Source organism: Rhinolophus hipposideros (genome assembly GCF_964194185.1).
Source record: "Rhinolophus hipposideros genome assembly, chromosome: X".
NCBI classification, from domain to species: domain Eukaryota; kingdom Metazoa; phylum Chordata; class Mammalia; order Chiroptera; family Rhinolophidae; genus Rhinolophus; species Rhinolophus hipposideros.
Genome location: NC_138046.1, coordinates 254,430 through 280,149, shown reverse-complemented (window position 1 = coordinate 280,149; position 25,720 = coordinate 254,430). Strand labels below are relative to the sequence as shown.

General features: G+C 38.1%; 1 protein-coding gene across 1 annotated transcript in view; it reads left to right on the top strand.

Moving 5' to 3' along the window:
- UPRT (uracil phosphoribosyltransferase homolog) overlaps window positions 1-21,242 on the top strand; it is a 33,540-nt gene extending 12,298 nt beyond the window's left edge. The window contains exons 3-8 of the mRNA XM_081041937.1: window positions 3,180-3,222; window positions 14,747-14,816; window positions 16,017-16,079; window positions 18,019-18,180; window positions 18,832-18,930; window positions 20,975-21,242. Of these exons, the coding sequence (XP_080898063.1) occupies window positions 3,180-3,222; window positions 14,747-14,816; window positions 16,017-16,079; window positions 18,019-18,180; window positions 18,832-18,930; window positions 20,975-21,081 (544 nt within the window). The 3' untranslated portion in view covers window positions 21,082-21,242. The remainder of the gene's footprint in view (window positions 1-3,179; window positions 3,223-14,746; window positions 14,817-16,016; window positions 16,080-18,018; window positions 18,181-18,831; window positions 18,931-20,974) is intronic.
- The last annotated feature ends 4,478 nt before the right edge of the window (window positions 21,243-25,720 follow it).

Below are 25,720 nucleotides of genomic sequence, written 5' to 3'. Positions count from 1 at the left end.
CAACTTGAAAACCCTGACAACCTGAAAACCCCAGATCATGTTTGTCCTGCTATGAAATAGTATGGAAAGATTCACTACAACCTTTCACGACTAATTGATGCTTAGTTATTTAGGCTGGAGACAGTGTTTTAGTTTTGTTTCTGTCAATCAAATCTCCTAACAGAAGCCTCTGTTGCTTTTATCTTCAAATATCGGCACCCCTCACACAAACAGGATAGGATATTATGAAGTGACGGCACCTTCCATAACTACATGTACAGAAATACAGTCCCGCTTACCACAGGCACCCTACATAAGTCTTCTTCGGGGCTTATGTCCCTGTCTGTTTTGATGTGGCCTCATGCATGCACACTAAGGACCGGTCTGATAATAGAAGATATTGAAGTACTTAGTGTCTATCTAGTGAAGGGATCGCTTTCTGAATTGACTGCTACAGGGAATGGGGGTCCAGCCAGCTGGACTGCATGTTGTAACTATATAAAGCACGCAAGATGGAGGAGCATTGGATTTTAGCTGTACTTTAACTTCTAAATTGACTTACAGTAAACAGTACAGGTCTCAAGTCTGTCTAAAACAGCGGGACAGATGTTAGTAATTATTGTTTGCAGTGGGATGACTTGGAGCAGTGACTGGTTTAATTGTCAAATAGCAGCTATCAAGAGTTGACTTCATATTAGGTTCTCATAGTGTGTATCTTTTTTGGAAAGTAGAGCAGGTGCTCCTTATGCAAAAGTTAGCTGAAGCTGATATTGTGGGAGAGACTGAAAGGTGTTAAAGTGTTTGATTCTAAAACAAAATTACAGATCTGGTCAACTCTGATCACTTAACCTAATATAACTTTTCTATGTAATAAACTTATGTGTAACTGTTCAGAAATTAAAAATGAATGTTACAAATGTGTTCCCAAGATAATGTTACTAGGTATTTCTTTAAGATAAATCCAGACTTTTTTTCCCTATTGAAAAACTGTGTTCTGGGCGGCCCGGTGGCTCAGGCAGTTAGAGCTCCATGCTCCTAACTCCGAAGGCTGCCGGTTCGATTCCCACATGGGCCAGTGGGCTCTCAACCACAAGGTTGCCAGTTCAACTCCTCGAGTCCCGCAAGGGATGGTGGGCTCCGCCCCATGCAACTAAGATTGAACATGGCACTTGAGCTGATCTGCCGCTGAGCTGCCGGATGGCTCAGTTGGTTGGAGTGCATCCTCTCAACCACAAGGTTGCTGGTTCGACTCCCTGCAGGGGATGGTGGGCGGCGCCCCCTGCAACTAGCAATGGCAACTGGACCTGGAGCTGAGCTGCGCCCTCCACAACTAAGACTGAAAGGACAACAACTTGACTTGGAAAAAAGTCCTGGAAGTACACAGTGTTCCCCAGTAAAGTCTTGTTTCCCTTCCCCAATAAAATCTTTAAAAAAAAAAAAAGAAAAAAGAAAAACTGTGTTCTGGTTGCCTAGACAACTTTGTACAGGTCTAGCAAATAGCAGTATGCTTCAGTTTTTGTGTTTTTTTTTTGTATTTCACTGACCTTTTCTTCCTTGACATGCATGTTGTAAAGATTAATTATAGAAATGAAGGGTGCTAGTGTAATAGTATAGTTTTATTTGAAAACCACAGTACATAAAATAGAGCCTGTTTTAAATGGGCTCTCTCTGTGTATGTAGGTGTGTGTGGACAGATTTTTCCAAGTCTAGGGAATATTTAAAGAATTCAGACCTATATTGTTGTTATTGCTCAATTATGGTCCATATTTTAGAGAATTAATGGAACCAAACAGGAAGAACGTTACTCCCCGCTGGTGCACAGCAGAGGCAGACACTGAACACTGAGTTTTGCAGTGGAGAAATTAGGGTTGCTTTATTTGCAGAGCTTCATGCAAGGAAAATGGGAAGCTGGATCACTTCAAGTCTGAACTCCCCAAGGACTTACAATGTGGGGCTTTTAGGGGCAGAAATCATGAGTAATCATGAGTAAGGGGTCCAGGGTCATGGCTGTGTTGACTGGTCAGTTCTTATGCAAGCTCCAGCAATATGAATGGTTCAGCTCCTGGTGGCGTCCTGTCCAGGTGTACGTGACTGCAGAAAGGTGGTCTTGAAAAGAAAGAGAAGTAAGACAGGTTGGGGTTGTGAGTCAGTGATGTTATCGTAAGAACAGAAAAGAGAACAGTGCCGTATATTTGATGCTTAACAGGCTGCATTCTTCTGTTATCTTAAGCAGAGTGTACCTTCTGAAACCTGCTTTACAGGCTGGCCTACAGGCCTCAGGATATGACTCCATTCCAGCATAGCTATGACCCTTAAGAAGGGCCAATTTAATAATTTTAAAAGCTAAATTCTGACATATCTAGGCTGTTATGGTTTCCTGTCGGCTTCATTAATATCCATAATAAGATAGAACTGTGGATACTCTAAGAAACCTTGCATATGTCATTTCAATGCTCTGTGGGGGAGTATTTTAGGTATGCTATGGATAGGCAGATGGAGATTTTGAAGTACATAAACTGTAAACCAGTCTGTTCAGTCAAATCATTCAACTTTGGGAGAAGGAGGAGGAACAATACTAGACTTTTTATGTACAGAAAAAAAGTCAGCCTTTTAACATTCCCTTTTGGTCTGGTTCACAGCTTGTGCAAATCTGGATTATTATTACTTGGGTACCTCAGGATATGAAAGTATTGACCAGAAAGAAATGCACAGGAAAATGACAGAAAGATCTAGGGAAGAAAATATTTGATTGAAAAACAGACAAAAGGAACAAATTGTCTGTCAATCAACAGAGAAGGAGGTCAGAAATTAGGTTATGCATTCTTGCAAGCAATGGCAAAAGTATTGCATTTATTTGTGCTATTATCCAAATAGGATTCCAAAAAGGATTGAAAGACCAAGTAGATGTGTTATTTATCTTGGTAATATGGGTTTTAGAGCTTGGTGGGAGACTGCCTGATCTTTCCAGTTCCTATATCTAGTGTTGATATCAAATATTTTCAATAATATTTATCAAGTCATAACATTTAAATTCCTATATCCTAGTGAAAATACATTTTCTCAGTAATAGTCTATACATGTTACTTTTTTAAGCTTTTAGTATGTAATAGGTGTTAATATCAGTGTTAATATATGTATTAAGTAATATTTTACCTTAAAGCTCTAATCTACATTAAAACTTATACTACTCTTTTTTTTAGGACAGCCAGTAGAGGGGACTTCATGTTTTCTGCGGATCGTTTGGTAGGTAGAGGCTTTTCATTTTTATTTAATTATTGTTCCTAGCAATATAATCATTGTAGCTCGAGGGGCTTTTTTGGTCTAGAGCATTGTGGGGGTGAGAGAGATTGTACCAAGTAAGCATCATATTGCTGGATTCCTGAAGTATTGTTTTTACTGTTGCATTAAAGCTCTGTCAATCCCTTTTCACCTCAAAGCATTGCCCATGAACTCATTCTCCGTAGTTCTCAGGTGTCACTGCCTCTCAAATGGATCTTGCAAGTAATCTAGTCACGAGTGACCCTTAATGCATCATCTTAGGGCAGTGAAGTACATTAAAGAAAAAGCAAGGATATAAGGAAGACCTCGTACTGTGTTTCCCCGAAAATAAGACCTAGCCGGACGATCAGCTCTACTGCGTCTTTTAGAGCAAAAATTAATGTAAGACCTGGTCTTATTTTACTACCGGGTCTTATATTACATAGTAATTACGTAGTATAATATAAGAACCGGTACAATATTATGTAATGTAATATAGTACAATACAATACAATATAACATAATACCGGGTCTTATATAATATAATACCAGGTATTATATTAATTTTTGCTCCAAAAGACACATTAGAACTGATTGTCTGGCTAGGTCTTATTTTCGGGGAAACACAGTACTTATCCTATGATATCCATGTAATGCACAGAATCTGATAACTCTCTTTATACTTTACATGGAGTATTTATTTTGTTGCTTCTTTCCTGTACTATCCTCACAGGTGAAATGTTAGGTTGGACTATCTGTGCTTTCCTCAGGGACTTTCTGTTAAGGATTTACCATGCTCGATTCTATTTAGATAGAGTGATCTGAGAGGATCTCAGGCCAAATTGGTTCGTCTTTAGGGTAAGCACTGTGTTTCCTTCTTGGGTTTATATCTAAGTGTGCTCAGTGCTTGGAATGCTGTGCTCATTAGTATTCATCCATTCATCAAATAGATATTGAATTCCTGTAAGTCAGGCACTGTGCTAGGCTGTGTTGCAGGGGGAGGACGTACAGCAGTAAACAATACAGACATGGTCCCATCTCGTAGAGTTTACAATCGAAATTCAGTATTTACTTTGGGAAACAGAGAAAAGTGGCTTGTTAATTTTCACTTAGATTTTCCTTCTGGAAAATCTTTATCTCAAAAGAGTGTAAACACCATAAAATATCTAGAAGAAAATATAGGAAGAAACTTCACAGACATTACCCAGAGTAGGATTTTTACTGATATATCCCCTCGCGCGAGGGAAGTAAGAGAAAAAATAAACACGTGGGATTACATCAAACTAAAAAGTTTTTTCACAGCAAAGGAAACCATCAATAAAACAAAAAGGGATCCTACTGAATGGGAAAAGATATTTGCCAATGATATATCCGATAAAGGATTAATATCACAAATGTATAAAAAAACTCACTCAACTCAACTCCAAAAAAAACAAACAACCCAATTAAAAAATGGGCAGAGAACATGAAGAGACATTTTTCTAAAAAGGACATACAGATGGCAAACAGACATATGAAGAAATGCTCAACCTCACTAACCATCAGAGAAATGCAAATAAAAACCACAATGAGATTCCACCTCACCCCAGTCAAAATGGCTATCATCAATAAATCAACAAACAACAAGTGCTGGCGCGGATGTGGAGGAAAGGGAACCCTTGTGCACTGTTGGTGGGATTGCAGATTGGTGCAGCCTCTATGGCAAACAGTATGGAGGTATCTCAGAAATCTGAAAATGGAACTAACCTGTGATCCAGTAATTCCACTCCTAGGTATCTATACGGAGAAATCCAAAACTCCAATTCAAAAATCTGTATGCACTCCTATGTTTATTATGCACTCCTATGTATATGTTACTCCTATGTTGCAGCACTATACACAATAGCCAAGACATGGAAACAACCAAAATGCCCATTGGTAGATGACTGGATTAAGAAGCTGTGGTACATTTATACAATGGAGTATTACGCAGCCATAAAGAAAAAAGAAATCTTACCATTTGCAACAACATGGATGGATCTAGAGAACATTATGTTAAGCAAAATAAGTCAGAAAGAGAAAGACAAGTACCATATGATCTCACTTATATGTGGAATCTAAAGAAAAGAATAAGTGAATGAACTAATCAGAAACAGTTCTGGGGACAAAGAGGAAAAACTGAGGGTTGTTAGATGGGCGAGGGGGTGGGGATAAGGGGAAAGGTGAGGGGATTAGAAAACAGTCGGTAACCACAAAATGGCCTCAGGGTTTTTGAAAAATAATTTGGGGAACGTAATCAATAATGTTATAAAGATTTTGTAGGGTATCTGATGGACACGTGTCCCATTTGGGAGACCACCTCAGGGAAGATGTAGATGCCTGATCACTGCAATGTACACCTGAAGCTGAACAATAATGAATGCCAACTATAATTTTATATATATAATGTGATGGCTCGGTGCGATGTCGGAGGGATAGTGGAAGGGGGAGTGGGGGGAGGGGATCCACAGTGCCACAGTGTGAGGGATATAAATGATGAACGTCTAAATATTACCTTGTCTTGTGCACCTGAAACTAATAAACAAAAAAAGAGAAAACATTATAAGCATATTATTTTGAAAGTAAAAGTAAACCAAAAGAGTTAAAAGTTATTGCTTCTTTGGGGTATAAATCTTGACTGTGGAAGTATAGGGGCAGAAGACTTGTGTTTCACACTGTAAAATCTGTTGTTTGATTTTAAAACTATCTGCATTGTTGAAGTCAACACATTTTTATTGACTAAAATGTGAACTTACAAAAAAATAAAAAAAATAAAAGTGCACAATGGCAAAAAAAAAAAAAGAATGTAAACAACTCCTGTTCTACTTCTGGCTTTAAATATTCTTACTTCAGATGCTGCTTCCATTTACAATTATTCGAGTTTGTAAGGGCAGCCATAACTTTGATTGCATCAAGACAAATGTAGTTGACATTCCTGGAGTGATGGGTCATTCTGTCATTGATAAATGTCATCAAACCAAAGGAACAGATTCAAGGAGGAAGGAACTTGTGTCAATGGCTGCTGTGGGGAAAACAGAGGTCTTGGTGTTCACTGGTAGAAAATGGTTGCTCTTTCTTTTGCTTTCTTTTTTCTATAGAAACTAGGAGTTAAGTTCATAAATGTTGTAAAATGCTTGCATGAAAGGGCAGGCATTATGTCTTAGTCACATGAGATAATAAGGACCCAAGGTGTAATTTACCTGACGGGGTGATAATTGGGCCCCTATGTTTTCTGCAGCTGGCTGTGAAGGTCCTGGTATTGGGAGGTGGGGGTGGAGTGATGGAGCTTTTAGGTTTCCACTGCTGAGGGTTTCTAATGCACTGTCTCTTCTAGCACATGGTTCCCATTGTAGTTGACAGTTAAACCCTTAATTTATCAGCATTTGTTTCCCTGGCAGTCAGATTAAGAAGTAAGACTCTTTAGAGGAGTGTTAGTCCCCTTGGAGGAGATCTAGGCTCTTCGAGGAAAGGGATCCTCTTCTTCCCTTGCAATTTGCTCTTAAGAAACATTAACCTCTTACAAAATACAGTTTAATTGCATATTTATTCTCCTTTAGTCTCTTAACTGAATTAAAGAGCAATTATATAAAATAACAAAACTAAAGAAAAGAGAAACATCAACCTCGAATTGTCATCAAAATGGTGGCGAGAGGTGAGCCTCTGTAAAGCTCCCCTGGAATTTACAACTAATTGAACAAAAATAACTCCACAAAGGACTCCCTGCACAGCAGACAGGCAAGACAAAGAGGCCCACTACTAAATTCATCTAAAGGTAGGAGAATCGCGCGAGGGGGGGAGGAGGGAAGGGAGAAGTGCCGTGACGGAGCCGCGCGGGGCACAGAACGCAGACCTGGCTCAGTGCTCCGAGCTTGCTGCATCCCGGAACTACCGCAGCTGTGGGAAAGGGAAGAACTCGGACTGCTAGGGCTCCGCTTATGGCCTACAGGGCTGAGGGGGCAGCATATAAAATGGCTGAACCCAAGGCGCACGGCAGAGACCTCGGAGAAAAGACTGAGGGAAGAAGGCTGAAATCGGAGATTTAAGCCCTCACCGCTGAGCAGAGAATGGAAGCCTTAGGCACTGAGACTAGCTGCCCCCTCCCTACCCTCCCAGAGCTCGCCCCGCCCCCACCTGCCCAGTGCTAGAAGCGGAACAGTAGCAATGTCAGATCAAAAGAACAGAATATTTGCTGTTCTGAGAACTGTGGACTGCAGACACAGATTCGCAGCCCAACTAGTTCCGGCAAAATGGAGGGAGCTGTGGAAGCAGGACAGGCTGTGGTGGTGGTCGCTGCTTTTGCTCTGGGCCACCTCTCACAACTCACTCCCCCACCCCGCCTCACCTATCTGGGCGTATCCCTGCAGTTGTAAACAGTACTGCTGAAACATACGGGCTCTGAATCTGGTGGAGGAAGAGCTTTGGAACTTCAAAAGCTCTCCGCATACCCACACGGACACTGCATCCTTTGACCCAGGCGAACTATTAACAGAGGAGAAGCCTGTCTCCCAGGGAATCCCCCCATTGTGTGAGAAGCTGGAATAATGCAGAGAAAACATAGCGCTATTGTGTGAGAGAGGAAAAATAGGCTGCAGTCAGAGAGAAAATAAAATATTCTACCAACAAGTACTGGAAAACAAAAGAAAGACCTCTTTCTATCAACCTGTTGCAGAAGCCACTCCTGTAGCTGTCTAGAAGACAAATAATAAATCAGTAATTGCCATGAATAACCAAGGCAACAAGACAGCTCAGAAAGAAAGTGAAAGGTCTCCAGAAAAGGAACTTAAAGATATGGAAATATGAGACTTAAATGACAGAGAATTCAAGATTGCAGTTCTAAAAAACTCAACGAGATGCAAGAAAACACAGAAAGGCAGTTTAATGAACTCAGAAACACAATCAAAGAACAACATGGGCATTTTACGAAAGAGATTGAAATTTTAGAAGAGAACCAAATAGAATTTCTGGAGATTAAGAACTCAATAGAACAAATTAAGAATGAAATAACCAGCTTAGATAGTAGAGTTGACCAGATGGAGAAAAGAATCAGTGATATCGAAGATAGAAACCTGGAAATTACACAGATGGAAGAAGAGACTTGAGACTTAAAAGAAATGAAAGAACTTTACAAGAACTTGCTGACTCCATCAAAAAGAGCAATGTAAGAATAATGGGCATACCAGAAGAAGAAGAAAGAGAGAAGGGAACAGAGAATATATTCAAACAAATTGTCGATGAGAACTTCCCAAACTTGTGGACAGAACTGGATCCTCGAATCCAAGAAGCAAATAGAACACCTAATTACCTCAATCTCAACAGGCCTTCTGCAAGGCACATTGTATTGAACTTGTCTAAAGTCAACGACAAAGAAAGAATCCTCAAGGCAGCCTGGGAAAAGAAGACGGTAACCTACAAAGGAAAGCCCATTAGATTATCATCACATTTTTCAGCAGAAACTCTACAAGCCAGGAGGGAGTGGAACCAAATATTCAAACTAATGAAAAAGAGAAATTATGATCCAAGAAAATATATCCAGCAAAGATATCCTTTAGATATGAAGGAGAAATAAAGACCTTTCCAGACATACAGAAGCTGAGGGAATTTTCTAATACACGACCTGCACTACAAGAAATACTGAAGGAGGCTATTCGACCACCATCAATAGGGACAATTTGTGGCAACCAAAACATAAAAAGGGGGAGAGTAAAGGCCTGAACTAGAATATGGGAATGGAGAAAGTAAGTGTGCAGAAGAAAATGGAGTACTCTAAATATGAAACTTCCTTTTACGTAAACTTAAGTGTAACCACTCAAAAACAATCCAGAACTGAAATATATACTGTAATAAAAGAAGAAACACTATAGAGACATGTGTACTCCAATGTTCATTGCAGCTTTGTTTACGGTGGCCAAGACATGGAAACAACCAAAATGTCCTTCGATAGATGAATGGATAAAGAAGTTGTGGTACATATACACAATGGAATACTATTCGGCGTTAAGGAAAGATGATATAGGAGCATTTGTGACAACATGGATGGATCTTGAGAGTATAATGCTAAGTGAAATAAGTCAGACAGAAAAAGCAGAGAACCCTATGATTTCACTGATATGTGATATATAAACCAAAAAGAACAAGAAAAACAAATGAGAAAGAAAAACTCATAGACACAGACAATAATTTAGTGGTTACCAGAGGATAAGGGGGTGGGGGGTGGGTGATGAGGGTAAAGGGGATCAAATATATGGTGATGGAAGGAGAACTGACTCTGGGTGGTGACCACACAATGGGATTTACAGACGATGTAATACAGAATTGTACACCTGAAATCTATATAAATTTACTAACAATTGTCACCCCAATAAATTTAATTAAAAAAAAAAGAAGAAGAAGAAACAGAGGGAAACATCATAGAATACCACCACACAGAAATAATAGAAAACAACAAAAAGGCAAAGAAACAATGAAGACACAGCCTCACCAGAAAACTAAAGATAGAATGACAGGAAATCCTCACATATCAATAACCACCCTAAATGTAAATGGACTAAACTCACCAATAAAAAGGCACAGAGTAGCAGATTGGATCAAAAAACTAAACCCAACCATATACTGTCTCCAAGAGACACATCTCAGCTACAAGGACAAGCATAGACACAAAGTGAAAGGGTGGAAATTGACATTCCAAGCAAATGGTACCCAGAGAAATCAGGTGTAGCCATATTTATATCAGATGAAACAGACTTCATAATGAAAAAGATAACAAGAGACAAAGATGGACATTTCATAATGGTTAAGGGGACTATACAACAAGAAGACATAACAGTCATCAATATTTATGCCCCCAATCAGGTAGCACCAAAATATACCAAGCAACTACTAACAGAACTAAAGGGAGAAATTGACCAAAACACAATTGTATTAGGGGACTTAAAGACATCATTGACAGCTATGGATAAATCATCCAACAGAAAATAAATAACGAAATAGCAGCCCTAAATGACACATTAGATGAAATGGACATAATTGACATATATAGAGCACTTCATCCTAAAACATCAGACTATACATTCTTTTCTAGTGTACATGGAACATTCTCAAGGATAGACCATATATTGGGACATAAAATCAGCTTCAGCAAATTTAAGAAGATTGAAATCCAACAAACATATTCTCTAATCACAAGGCTTTGAAATTGGATATCAACTGCAAACGAAAACCAGGAAAAATCACAAATACATGGAGACTAAACCACATACTTTTAAAGAACGACTGGGTCAAAGAAGAAATTAGAGGAGAGATCAAAAGATACATAGAAACAAATGACAGTGAAAATACATCCTACCAAAATTTTTGGGATGCAGCAAAGGCAGTTTTAAGAGGGAAATTTATATCGTTATAGGCCTATCTCAAGAAACAAGAAAAATCCCAAATAAATAACCTCATGTTACACCTTAAAGAACTAGAAAAAGAAGAACAAATGAAACCCAAGGTCAGCAGAAGAAAGGAAATAACAAAAATCAGAGCAGAACTAAATGAAATAGAGAACAAAAAGACAATAGAAAAAATTAATGTGACAAAGAGCTTGTTCTTTGAAAAGATTAACGAAATTGACAAACCCTTGGCTAGACTCACTAAGATAAGAAGAGGGAAGACACTAATTAACAAAATGAGAAATGAAAATGGGGAAGTTATCATGGACACCACAGAAATACAAAGGATCATGCAAGAATACTACGAAGGACTATATGCCACCAAATTCAATAACCTAGAAGAAATGGACAAGTTCTTAGAAACATATAGCCTTCCAACGCTGAACTGTGAAGAACTGGAAAATCTAAACAGACAAATCTAAACAGATCACCAGCAACGAAACTGAATCAGTCGTCCAAAACCTTCCCAAAAGCAAAAGTCTGGGACCAGATGGCTTCACTAGTGAATTCTACCAAACCTTCAAAGAGGATGTAATACCAATCCTGCTCAGACTCTTCCAAAAAATTGAAGAAGAGACAGTACTCCCTAAGTAATTTTATGAGGCCAACATTACCCTGATACCAAAACCTGGTAAGGACAACACAAAAAAAGAAAACTACAGACCAATATCTCTGATGAATACAGATAGAAACTCCTAAACAAAATTCTAGCAAATCGAATACAACAATGCATTAAAAAGATTATTGATCACGACTAAGTGGGATTCATTCCCGGGGCACAAGGATGGTTCAACATCTGCAAATCCATCAATGTGATACATCACATAAACAAAATAAAGGACAAAAATCATATGATTCTATCAATTGATGCAGAAAAAGCATTTGACAAGATACAACATCCATTTATGATTAAAACACTTAATAAAATAGGTATAGAAGGAAAATACCTTCACATAATAAAGGCCATCTATGACAAGCCCTCAGCTAATCTCATAATTAATGGTGAAAAACTGAAGCCCTTTGCTCTACATTCAGGAACACGACAGAGCTGTCCCCTATCAACTCTGCTTTTCAACATAGTGTTGGAAGTCCTTGCCAGAGCAATCAGGCAAGAGAAAGAAATAAAAGGCATCCAAATTGGGAATGAAGAAGTTAAATTCTCACTCTTTGCAGATGACATGATGCTATATATAGAAAACGCTAAAGACTCCACCAAAAAGCTGTTAGAAACAATCAAGGAATCTTGTAAAGTTGCCGGCTACAAAATCAACATACAAAAGTCCACTGCATTTCTATATACTAACAATGAAATCTCAGAAAAAGAAATACAACAAACAATTCCTTTTACAATTGCAGCAAAAAGAATAAAATACCTAAGAATATACTTAACTAAGGATGTGAAGGACCTATGTGCTGAAAACTATAAGACATTTTTGAAAGAAATTGAAGAAGACACAAAGAAATGGAAAGACATTCCATGCTCATGGATTGGAAAAATCAACATAATTAAAATGGCCATATTATCCAAAGCAATATACAGATTTAATGCAATCCCCATCAAAATCCCAATGGCATTTTTTAAAGAAATAGAACAAAACATCATCAGATTTGTTTGGAACCACAAAAGACCCCGAATAGCCAAAGCAATCTTAAGAAAAGAGAACAATACTGGAGGTATCACACTGCCTGACTTTAGTTTGTACTACAGGGCTACAATAATCAAAACAGCATGGTATTGGCAGAAACACAGACACATAGACCAATGGAATAGAATTGAGAACCTAGAAATAAAACCCCATAAATATGGACAGATAATTTTTGACAAAGAAGCTAAAAACATACAATGGAAGAAAAGCCTCTTCAATAAATGGTGCTGGGAGAATTGGATAGCCACGTGCAAAAGAATGAACTGGACTGTTATCTGTCACCATGTACCAAAATTAATCCAAAATGGATCAAAGACTTAAGCATAAGACCTGATGCAATAAACTGCATTGAAGAAAACATAGGTACTAAACTTATGGACCTTGGGTTCAAAGAGCATTTTATGAATTTGACTCCAAAGGCAATGGAAGTAAAAGCTAAAATAAACAATGGGACTATATGAAACTTAAAAGCTTCTGCACGGCAAAAGAAACCATCGACAAAATAAAGAGGCAACCAAGTGAATGGGAGAAGATTTTTGCAAACAGTGCCTTCGATAAGGGGCTAATATTCAAAATATACAAGGAACTCATGAAACTCAACAACAAAAAAAACATACAACCCAATTGAAAAATGAACAGAGGATCTGAAGAGACATTTCTCCAAAGAGGACATATAAATGGCAAATAGACCTATGAAAAAATGCTCAACATCACTAATCATCAGAGAAATGCAAATAAAAACCACCATGAGATATCACCTCACCCCAGTCAGAATGGCTGTCATCAACAAGACAAATAGTAACAAGTGTTGGAGAAGCTGTGGAGAAAAAGGAACCCTCATACACTGTTGGTGGGAATGCAGGCTGGTGCAGCCACTATGGAAGGCAGTGTGGAGGTTCCTCAAAAAATTACGAATTGAATTGCCATATGACCCAGCAATCCCTCTCCTGGGTATCTACCCAAAAAATCTGAAAACATTTATTTATAAAGGCACGTGTGCTCCAATGTTCATTGCAGCTTTGTTTACGGTGGCCAAGACATGGAAACAACTAAAATGTCCTTCGATAGATGAATGGATAAAGAAGTTGTGGTATATATATACAATGGAATACTATTCGGCGGTAAGAAAAGATGATATAGGAACATTTGTGACAACATGGATGGTTCTTGAGAGTGTGATGCTAAGCGAAATAAGTCAGACAGCAAAAGCAGAGAACCCTATGATTTCACTGATATGTGGTATATAAACCAAAAACAACAAAAGAACCAGACAAACAAATGAGGAACAAAAACTCATAGACACAGACAATAGTTTAGTGGTTACCAGAGGGTAAGGGGTGTGGGGGGAGGGAGATGAGGGTAAGGGGGATCAAATATATGGTGATGGAAGGATAACTGACTCTGGGTGGTGAACACACAATGGGATTTATAGATGATGTCACACAGAATTGTACACCTGAAATCTATGTAATTTCACTAACAATTGTCACCCTAATAAATTAAAAATGAAAAGAAACATTAACCTCTACAGAAGGTTGAGGTTAGAGGTGAGTGCGGGTGCCCACAGCAGTATATCGAGGTTCCTGTACCATTCACTCTAGTGCTGCTGGCAGATGAAGTGTCAACCTATTTAGCATTGATCACTTTAATGGCAACAGGGTATTGTGTTGTGATGACAGCACAGCATCCTGCCCTTTGTCCCTGCTGTTCCTCATTCTCATTCACTAATGTAATATTGATTGGACACATTTGCATTGCAGATCCAGCACTGCCTTTACTTTTGTAGGCTCCAGGTCCCTGTCCTAAGGAATATCACATGTGCTTTGTAAAGGCTGTTTCTAGTAGTTTCCAGGGACTCTGTCCTCTGTATCACATATTAAGATCAGTGTGAGCCTTTTTTTTAATTATTATTATTTTTTTAGCTGAGAAGCCCCAGTTCAACTGGTTCCTCCTTGAAGCTCCATAAATGGGTTCAGCCCCACCCACTCATTTATTTCCTCCTAAAAAGTTTCAGGGTTTATTTGCATGATGATGGACTTTCTTAAGAAGAATCTAACTTAACAGTTTCAAAGCACCGAGCAAGGCTGACAAGTTCCCCCTGGGTGCTATGTCCAGAGTAACCAGAAGTTTATTACTTCCAAGGGTGTCTACCATGACTCTTGTCACTTGCTGTAGTTGTGAATCTCTCTTAATAGAGTATGGACCGACCGAATGAGAATCAGAAGGCATACTGGAGGCTTTGGTTGGCAGTCATGTGCCTAACCACGGTTGGATACCTAGCAGCCTGGCATTTGGATCTATCTGCATACTTGCCTAGTGTGTTACTGAATCTTACCTAGTGTTCAGCTCTGGAGGCTAAGAGGGAACAGGAGATTCTTAGCAGATTTTCAATTTCCTCTTTCTTTGACTTTCTAGATCAGACTTGTTGTGGAAGAGGGATTGAATCAACTACCATATAAGGAATGCATGGTGACCACTCCAACAGGTAACCATGGCTGTTACTCTCCTACTTTCCTAATAAAAATTCTGAGATAGAACTGGGGGGAAATGGAAAGAAAGCAGTCTGAGTATGCAGAGTGACGAGTCTAGGTGGAGCTGCTCTTCTTTTTTATTGGGGAATATTGGGGAGCAGTGTGTTTCTCCAGGGCCCATCAGCTCTAAGTCGTTGTCCTTCGATCTAGTTGTAGAGGATGCAGCTCAGCTCCCAGTCCAATTGCCGTTTTCAATCTTTAGTTGTAGGGGGCACGGCCCACTATCCCATGTAGGAATTGAACCGTCAACCTTGTTGTTAAGAGCCCGCGCTCCAACCAACTGAGCCATCCGGCCACCCCAGAGCTGCTTTTTTAAACAAGTTAGTAAACCTGGACACATTTAGTGAAGAAATCTGTGTGGCTGACTTTTTCTTAATGGCTTCTTGTCAATTCAACTTAAAGATTAAAAAATATTCTTCAGGGTGCAGGTGTTGCTTTGATGAAGGCCCATTGGGAGCAGAGTTAAGAATTGCTGGCAGCTTATCTTAGCCCTGTGGGGAAGCTGCTGGTGTTAATAAGTGGTTGGACTGGTTTGGCATTGAAACTCCAGGTAAAAGGATGAGAAGTAAAAAAGAAAAAGAAAACTAGAAACAATGCGAATTGGAGAAGGTGCTTTGTTCTACTCAAGTAGAAAGCAACCAAGCGCACTATTTCAGGAATCTGAAATTCTGATTTAGTTCTTTAGTAAATAATGGAAGCTGTTGTATTCAAAGGCTGACATTATGCAAATTGAGGGCTGAGCTTACTGCATCATAATTGATACAAATTCAGGATGAGACCAAGGGTTGAACATATCTTGGTAATGACTTCAGTGTCTGTCACCTGCTTTTTAAGGCAGAATGGGGGCTCGCAGTGGGGCCAGTTTGAACTGATGAGGTTTATAGCATTCTGCTCTGAATTCAGTTTGAGGAGTGTGTTTGTGAATATCATAGTATCATATGTCCTATTCACACTTGATGAAGCCTACAAGTTTCTTACGAAGAATTAAGAAATAACTATGGAAAAATCTTGACTCTTCTGATTACTTTCACAGGGAACCTAAGACGTTATGCAATATGTCTGGACAAGGATTGCTTTAAGCCATAGACACTTGATAAAATAAGTAGGTTGCTCCAATGATGAAAGATAAATTCTTTGGTTTTGTTTCTCAACAGGGTACAAGTATGAAGGAGTGAAATTTGAGAAGGGAAATTGTGGGGTCAGCATAATGAGAAGCGGTAGGTCTGCATATGTGTGATTTTGTCTCTGCGTAGAAACCCTCAGCTGTTTGCCAGCAGAGGTGGTCTTGTGTGTCATCACTGCAGATTTAGCTTACATCTCACCACCTGTTTTGCCCACCCTCCTGGTGCCTTGGAATCCCGGCCTGTGTGTTGCTGACTGCATCTGCCATAGTAACCTAGTTTTATATTTGATGGGTATGTGACCATATAGGCAAAAGCAGTAAATTGTCAGTAACTTCAGGTATTTCCAATGGCTGGTCTTATAAATGTTGTGTTTGTGTTTGAGTCCAACTGATTACCCTTCAAAACCAACCTTTTTTTTTAAATTTATTTATTGGGGTGACAATTGTTAATGAAATTACATAATTTCAGGTGTACAATTCTGTATTTGTGCAGCCAAATCATATGTCTGTAACTAGAACCTATACCTGTTACATGGGGATGATTATTTCCATTCAGTAATTTAATTAATTCTTTTTTTGTGCAAGATCCAAGAGACAGTAGAAGTCCCACTTACACTGGAAACAGTCGGATTATTATTTTTAAAAACATATAAACATTCTTTTTTCTTCTTCTGGCTGTGAAGTTTTGTGTGTGAATAATTGAATACCTCAAGTATAATAGGAGATTTAAACTCCCTTTGTATTAAAAGGTAGCTCTCAAACAATGATGACTTTGGAGTGATGCAGAGACAGGGTTGTTTTTAACCTTAAGAGCTTAGTGGTCAAATTTCATATATATTAGGAGCTTTTTACATTTATAGTAGTGGCATAAGGTTTCCTCTTAAAGTAAATATAAATGAAAACAGTTAAAGAAAAAATATTAAGTAAATAATAGTACAAGCAGAACTCTTTATTTTTTATTAAATTTATTGGGGTGACATTGGTTAGTAAAATGATACAGGTTTCAGGTATACAATTCTGTATTACATCATCTATAAATCCCATTGTGAGTTCACCACCCAGAGTCAGTTCTCCTTCTATCACCATATACTTGATCCCCCTTACCCTCACCTCTCTCCCCCCACCCCCCTTACCCACTGGTAACCACTAAACTGTTGTCTGTGTCTATGAGTTTTTGTTTCTTCATTTGTTTGTCTTGTTCCTTTGTTGCTTTCAGTTTTATATCCCGCATATGAGTGAAGACATGTGGCTTGAAGGTGGTATGAGAATGATTGACTTTGGTAAACGCTTCCTTAAAAGAATTCACACTCAAAAATAGCTCCATGTTCAGAAACCCACGGTGGAGGGGAATGCTATTGGTTGTGGTTCTCTGGGGGGAGAGGGAATTAATACACTATTTTTTCACTATTTGCCAGCAAAACCTCTGCAACTGAAGTCATTGCTGAGGCTAAGTGATGTTTCCTGATGCCACCTTGATCTAAAAGGAGATCCTTTGGCCTGTAGCCCCATTCTTACATACACCTTTTATAGTTTTTCAGATGAAAATAACAAGTTTAGGTGTTTTAAAGGCTCCCTTAAAATAATAGGAGTAAAATGTTCAATGATATTGGAAAAAATCAGGGAGCAGCTTAACAAAACACTTTATTTCCTGTAATCATGGAAGCATGATAGCTCTAAAACTTGCAAGCCACAATTAAAGTAGCTTATCCTAGTTTCATTGACCTGCACTGAGTATAAAATATGAACTTATCAGAACTAAAGAATCATCATCCTATTTTCTTTGTTTTACAGATAAGTTTCATTTCAGCTTCCCAACTACCACGTCTACACCTCCTACATTTTAAGGTCACAATTTAATTAGATCACATGAGCGCAGTGGTTTTCAATATGGATTCATTAAAAACAGTTACATAGTATAGTTTCATCAGTACAGTTTTTCTGTTACACTCACAAACACTGCTTTGACCTATTCTTGGACTTCACTCCATCTCCCTGTAACTGTTTTTTCCTTCTTTTTTATTTCTTTCTTCAAGGTGAAGCAATGGAACAAGGTTTACGAGACTGCTGTCGATCCATACGGATTGGAAAGATCCTGATTCAGAGTGATGAGGAGACTCAAAGAGCCAAAGTATATTATGCCAAGTTCCCTCCAGACATTTACAGGAGAAAAGTCCTTCTGATGTATCCGATTCTCAGTGAGTGGCTTGAGTTGGATCTGTAACCTTTGGTTAGGGTTTAAATTCCACTTAAAGCTTGCCTTTGTATCAAGGCAAAAATTATTTCTAAATGTGTTTTTCTCTGTTGGATCTGGACTTGCTCTGGGCAGTTCACTGGACAATTTTCACTGTGTGATAAGAGTCAAATTTTATTAGCACCAAAGAGATTGTTTCTTAAAATGAATACATTGAAGCAAAGGATCGAATGAGACAACTTATAGAACACTGAACATAGATTGAAACGTGTCCCCTGTCTAGCCCAGTGAGTATAGCCATGATTATCTCAAGGATTTGTTCCCTCTGGACAAAATACTTTTTTGTCTTATTTGGTTTTCTAAGCTTACTCAGATCACACATGGCATGGCCTCCTGGGGTTAGGGCTGGAGGGTGGGTATTAAATTTGATGTCTCTCATACTGAATGAATTTAGTACTTGTTGTGCATTAGAAAACTGAAAAATGTGTGTGTCGTGTCCATTTACTGAAACTAACGCCTCTGGTAAAGAACAGGTACCTTCAAATGAAGCTTTGCCGAGTGGTGTCTTATGCTAGATACTAAGCTGCCTTTACTTCAGAGAAACATTGAAGACATTTTGAGATAAATGTTAAGTTGGCAATGCGTTTTGTTTCAGGCACTGGAAACACTGTGATTGAAGCTGTGAAGGTTCTCATAGAACATGGAGTTCAGCCCAATGTTATCATCGTTCTCAGTCTGTTCTCCACGCCTCATGGTAAGTTCCGCCTGAGGCCCTGCATGTCCATCTGTCCAGCCTCTCATTCTGACGGAAAGCTTATTTGCTTCCACATTAAATCTAAAGCAAATTTTGGGAGTTACAACTTGTATTTGTAATCTCTACGCTTAGTGATAATATTTTCCACGATTCTCATGTTTACATTCAAATGGGAGAGTATGACATAAGCCCAAGGAAGGAGGTTGCAATTGTTTTCCTGATGGCCGTATTTTCCTGGGTGGAGCCTGCAAATGGCTGAAAGGTCCCTATTTCTCCAAACAGCAAGAAACGAGAGGTTCTAGCTAGCCCTGGGGGGTCTTACTGAAGTAAGCTTCACACTGTGAAGCAAAGAGCAGAAGTTTCTTTTTCTTTCTTTCTCTTTCTTTCTTCCTTTTTCTTTCTTTCTTTTTTATTTTTATTGGGGAAGGGGAACAGTACTTTATTGTTTCTTAAGTTAGACTTGTGCTCAAACAGCCTGGTGATAGAACTGAGTGTTTGCCATTTCCTGAGGCAGGTAAGCCGAATTTCAGACCCCATTTTTTTGTTTGTTTGTTTGTTTCTTCCCCTTTTTCCGCCTCCCCCCCAACTCCGGTTCAAGTTGTTGTTTCTCAGTCTAGTTTGTTTCTCAGTCTAGCTGTGTAGGACACGGCTCCCTGGCCCGCTGGTATTATGAGCCTTGCGCTCCCCCTGGCTGAGGCAGTCAGTCACTGGTTGTCGGTCGGCCACTCATGCTGGCCACTGGCTGCTCACGGCGGTGCATGGCGGTGCACACGGTAGCCTGCGGGAGCCTGCAGCAGCTCACGGCAGCCCAGCTCCAGGGAGAGCCATTGTTCACAGTCTTAGATGTAGAGGGTACAGCTCACTAGCCCACGTGGGAATCGAACCAGCGACGTCAGTGTTAGGAGCACAGAGCTCCAACCACCTAGCCAGCGGGCCAGCTCCAGACCCCACTTTTTGGCCACGCAATCTAGGACAACTGTTCAAGTATCCTAATAAAATAATCATAGGTGCATATAGAAATTTAGTTTTTAAGATAATCATTGTAGAGTTATATTTAGAGTAAGAAAAAATTCAAACGTATGTAAATGACTTACAATAAGGAAATGCTTAAACAAATATATATTCAAAAGATGTAATATTATGTAACTGTTAAATCATGTTTTTGAAAAATATTTAATGACATCAAAAAATCTATGTGACATACCAAGAAGTCCCTGCACCTGTGTTCCAGTTGAGAGACCGTCATCTTATGTATGATCGTTTTCAGAAAGAACTGTATTCTCTCTATTCCACCTGCCTTTAAAATAAAACAGAATGAAAGACTCTTCAGGGCAAAAGTTGCTGTAACTGATTTTTTTTCAACTCTGGGATGTAAAACATTTTAATTGTAAGAATTTATTAGTGAGTGGGAAGGGTGTAGTCTGACTACTGTCAGAGCTTTTCAGATATTAGACATTAAAAAAAGTAAGGAGAGATTAACGAAGTCTGACTAGGTATCCAAAGGTCACTGCTCTCTGTCCTCTGTCAATATGGAGTCTAGTGACTGACTATAAAATTCATGAACTCCAATTACTGTTACCAAAAAATCCTGCAATGAGTATAATGTTTTCCTCCTCTTCTTCATTTATATTTTTATTAGTTTCAGGTATACAAAACAATGTAATAGTTAGACATTTACACCCCTCACAAAGGGATAACCCCCTCCCCCAATTTATTGCCCCTCTGACATTGTGCAGAGCTGTTACAATTCCATTGACTCTATACCCTGTACTGTACTCCATGTCCTGTGACTGTGTACATATTAAATTATACTTGACATGCAATATTATTCAGCTTTAGGTGTACGGCACAGTGGTCAGCTATCTACACTGTCCATGGAGTGGTCTCTCTAATAAGACAAATGCCCACCGGACACCCTACAAAATCTTTATAACATTATTGATTGTATTCCCCAAACTGACTTTCATATCCCCATGACAATCTTGTACTTACCAATTTGTGCTTTCTAATCACCTCCCCTTCTCCTCCTCTTCTTTTTTTGAAGGTGCCAAATCAATCATTCAAGAGTTTCCAGAGATCACAATTTTAACTACTGAACTCCATCCTGTTGCACCTACACATTTTGGACAGAAATACTTTGGAACAGACTAAGCTATTGAAGGAAAATTAATTCTCTTGTGTAATAGTACAGTTATGTTTTGACTTTCTACCTGAATTAGCAATTCACTTGAGGAATAATAGAGAAAATTGTGTTAAAGATGCTTTATAATTTTTGGAACTGGGTGTAGTAAAAAGGAAATACTTCAGTCTTATTTATTTGGTTATTTCTTGACTGTTGGCACAAAATTCAACAATGAAGCACACACAACTCTTGGAAAATATTTTAATAATATTCTTTATATAAATTTATCCCTCAGTACATTGAAACTGTTCCCTAATTTCCAAACTTCTCAGTTGGTAGATTGCTTGTAGCCACAGATAAAACCGAAATGGGAGTCAGTTCTTTGGCCCACTATAGTTTGCGTTTTGTTGAGTTCACTTGTAGTTCTAGGGAGTTCTCATTTATGTGGCTTTCCTTTCTGTTGTTGCCTTCCTCTACTCTTTACTTCCCAGTACTGTACATACTGGTAAGTTAGAGAGGATGAAAAAAGAATTCGTCCTAGAATTGTACATTTCCTTAATATCTTCACTAATTGGCAGACCCAAGATGTATGCTTAGCTCTTCTGTCAAGCCATTATGCTCTTCATGTCTCATTACCTACCCTGTGAATTTCTGGTAGGTGCCTTGCCAACTGTAATGCAGTGAAGAAGATGGTGGGTCATTTCCTGCAACTGGAACTGTAACATGAAATGACTTAGATTGAACTAATGATGTCTGGATGCTGACAAGGGAGGCCTAAGTATGATCAATGCCATTAGTGCTCTAGAAAGGAATTGGTGGTGGTTTTGCTGAGGTGTGGGAGGAAGGACAGCTGGGTGTTATAGCCAAGAAGTAAATTCAAATGTTTGATTTTATTTCCAATTTTACTTATTTTTTAAAATTATGTATTTTTCAGTTACAGCTGACACTCAATATTATTTTATATTAATTTCAGGTGTACAGCACAGTGGTTAGACATTTATATAATTTCTGCAGTGATCCCTCCATAAGTCTAGTCCCCACCTGACACCATACATAGGTCTTGCAAGATTATTGACTATATTCTCTATGCTGTACTTTTTGGCTTTTAATTTGAACATTTCTACTAGAGGCCTTTGATTTGGAAATTAGTTAGTTTTCATGTTTGTCAACTGTAGATACATAAAAATGGGAAAAATACCATATATTTTTTAAAATCCCTAAAATTTACCTCTACGCCACTACTCCAGAGCAGTTAGCATGGCAAGTGGTCCACTTCTCTCAGAGAGAAAATAAGAATAAAAAGGAATATGATGCTTATGATAGAAAACTCTCTTTAAAAACCCATTTCTGACATTTAAAAACCAATGTCAACTTCACTAAAAATAACAGAAGATGACAAACAGTTGTCATCTTAAAACTTCTTGAATTTGATGAGAAACATTTGGCCCCTTTGTCTGAAGAGAGGATTTTACATAGTACTTGCTGTGTAAATAACCCATCTCTCCGATATCCTTAGCAACAACCATTCTACTGTTCAACCAACTTCTCCAAAGCCTCAGGTAATCCGGTGGAGGAGTATGCAAATACTGAAACTATAATAAACCTCAGTAATAGACTTTGCATTAATTCGTAACCTGTAGCCCAGTTTGATAAGGTAACGCAGTAGCACATACAGGTTCACTCATTTGATAATTCTGTAAAGATGGGACCCAATTTAAAGTTGGAATTATTTTTTTTAAATTAAAGTTTATTGGGGTGACAATTGTTAGTAAAATTACATAGAATTCAGGTGCACAATTCTGTATTACGTCATCTATAAATCCCATTGTGTGTTAACCACCCAGAGTCCGTTCTCCTTCCATCACCATATATTGGATCCCCTTTACCCTCATCCACCACTCCCCACCCCTCTTACCCTCTGGTAACCACTAAACTATTGTCTGTGTCTATGAGTTTTTCTTTCTCATTTGTTTGTCTTGTTCTTTTGTTGTTTTTGGTTTATATACCGCATATCAGTGAAATCATAGGGTTCTCTGCTTTTTCTGTGGGTAGGAATTCTTAACTAGGGTATATGAATATATTTCAGAGTCTCTGGAAATCCTCTGAAATGGTAAAATTTTCTGTGTGTGTATGTATGACCAAAGTAAGGTTTAGGGTCTTTGGTTTAAGACAACCTCAACTAAGTTCAAACAACTTCTCTCTGTCCCATTGTTCCTACTACCCCCCTTTTCCGATAAGTGTTCACAAAGATGATAGTTCATGGCAGTGAAAACTATTATCATGGAGAAGTAGATTTAAAAGCTAGATTGGATAGCAGTAGAAAGATTGCAACGGGAATCTAGTCAATAATAGTGTGATAACTGCACGGTGACAAATGGTTACTAGACTAAGTATGGTGATCACATCATAAGATACAGAAATGTCAAATCACTGTGTTGTACACCTGTAACATAATATTGTTGCCAACTATACTTTAATAAAAAATACAACGAGATACCACTTCATACCCATTAAGATATCTATGATAAAAATTAAGAGATGTTTGCAAGGATGTAGAAAGATGGGAACCCTCATACACTGCTGGTGGGAATGTAAAATGATGCATCTGCTTTAGAAAACAGTTTGGCAGTTCCTCACATAGTTGAACATACAGTGACACGGTATAATAATAATTCCAGTCCTAGGCATATACCTAAGAGAAATAAAAGCATACCCCGCCCAAATACATTGTTTTATTAATCAAGTGGGATTGTAGTGTCTAGTCCCCTTGACAACAGCCATGTGAATATAAAGTTGTTTCTGATAACTTTGGCTGAACTGAGGTTATCCAAAACTTCCAGGTGAGGAAAAAGTAGAAAACTTCATAAGTTGATGACAAATGAAAATATTTAAATATAATGTTTAGAAATAGATGCTCCAGATAGTTCTGTTAAGATAATCAGACAGAGGCAGTGAGAGCAAATCTGAAGTTGTCTCTGGATCAGTCAGCTAAAAGGATAGAAGTAGAAGAGGTAAATTAATTTTACCTTCAACAACATTACAATTTTAAGATTGAAAATAGAAGACTTCAAAGTTCAGAGGAAATAATAATCAAGTGGAAAGGGGGTTAAAATGTTAATGTTTCATCTCTCATCTAGGTTTATTTCCCCCAGTAGCTCCCCTTGATATTTAACATCTCAAACAGAACTTTCGGCCCTCAACTGTCAGACTGTGTGATTCAGAAGCAACTTTAGAATTGAATTTGTATTGGGTCCCTCTGAATCACAATACTCCAGTAAGTGCTTTCTAATCGTCCGAGGTAATTTATGTATGGTATCACAGTGGATTGGGAAGTATACCTTAATGACAATTTTTGACTAATTAGTAACCTACAATCCTTTATTGCTCCAAGAAGGAAATTTTTACTTTCCCTCTACAGTGATTTGTATTTTATTTTCATTGAAATTCTTTTTTTGTAGTTGTCTTTTCCTTTTTAAAGTATAGTTGACATACACTATTATATTAATTTCAGTTGTACAACATAGTGATTAGATATTAAGTTTATACCCATCTGTCACTGTGCAATTAGCACACTATTATTGACTCTATTCCCTTTCATTCTTTTCACCCATCCCTCTATATACAGCCCAACCATGTTTGTTCTTTGTTTCTATGAGTCTGTTTTTGTTTTGTTTGTTCATTTTATTTTTTTATTCTACATATAAGTGAATTCATGCAGTATTTGTCTTTCTCTGTCTGACTTATTTCACTTAGCATAATACCCTCTAGGTCCATCCATATTGTCACAAATGCCATTAAATTCTTATATGCTAAAGCCAGATTTATTTTAGTGTTTGCCAACATTGTTAGAATCTAGGTCTGATAATGTGCTAATTTGCAAAATTATTTTGAGTATTTCACTTAAGGTTTCTGAGGAAAATTTCTTTCAAAACCATAACATATTCAAATACTTTTTTAAAAGTTTGCTTAAAATGTGCTTTTTGATATCTTAAATTTTCCACCCCTGTAGAGCTGGAAGTCTAAACATTGAAACATTATGCTACTGTGTGAGAATGAGTATTTTAATATTCAAAGAGAAACTGACTAGTTTTTCAATGTCCCTGCAAATGGTGAGGTAATTAATTTGAAAATTTTGTTGTTTATAACATGAAGAAAATGCATGTTAATGTTTACACATTCCTACGTAAACCATTATACATACGTCTTTATATCTATATGTATAAAGTTTCCTTTTAAACATCTATACCTTGAATTTCGTTAGTAACTTCTACTCAAATAAGGTTCTTGTATAAACGTCTCTTCTTTTATACCTTTTTTTATCTAGAAAAAAATTAGTTGTCTTTTGTTTCTGGTTGAATTGTGTGTTTTTTATTGTGTTTGTGATGCAAATTTCAGCTGTTTGTAGGTGATACATTGGAATAAATAAAATGGGATTTTCGTCAGAGATGATTGAGGTCTTTACCTAGGACAAAGTAAGTACTTTTTTGTATTTAGTCACAGTCACTAATGACTATTGCAAACTTCAGCTTTCAATGCTCTGCATGTTCGAGGACTTCTGACTTCTTGTTGGCTAATTGAGGGGCATTTTCTCCATTGTGTCCGAAAAGGACTTTTGTGCAAATAGTGCATCTATTGAGGGGAACCTCATTTGGGGGCTTCATAAGTGTC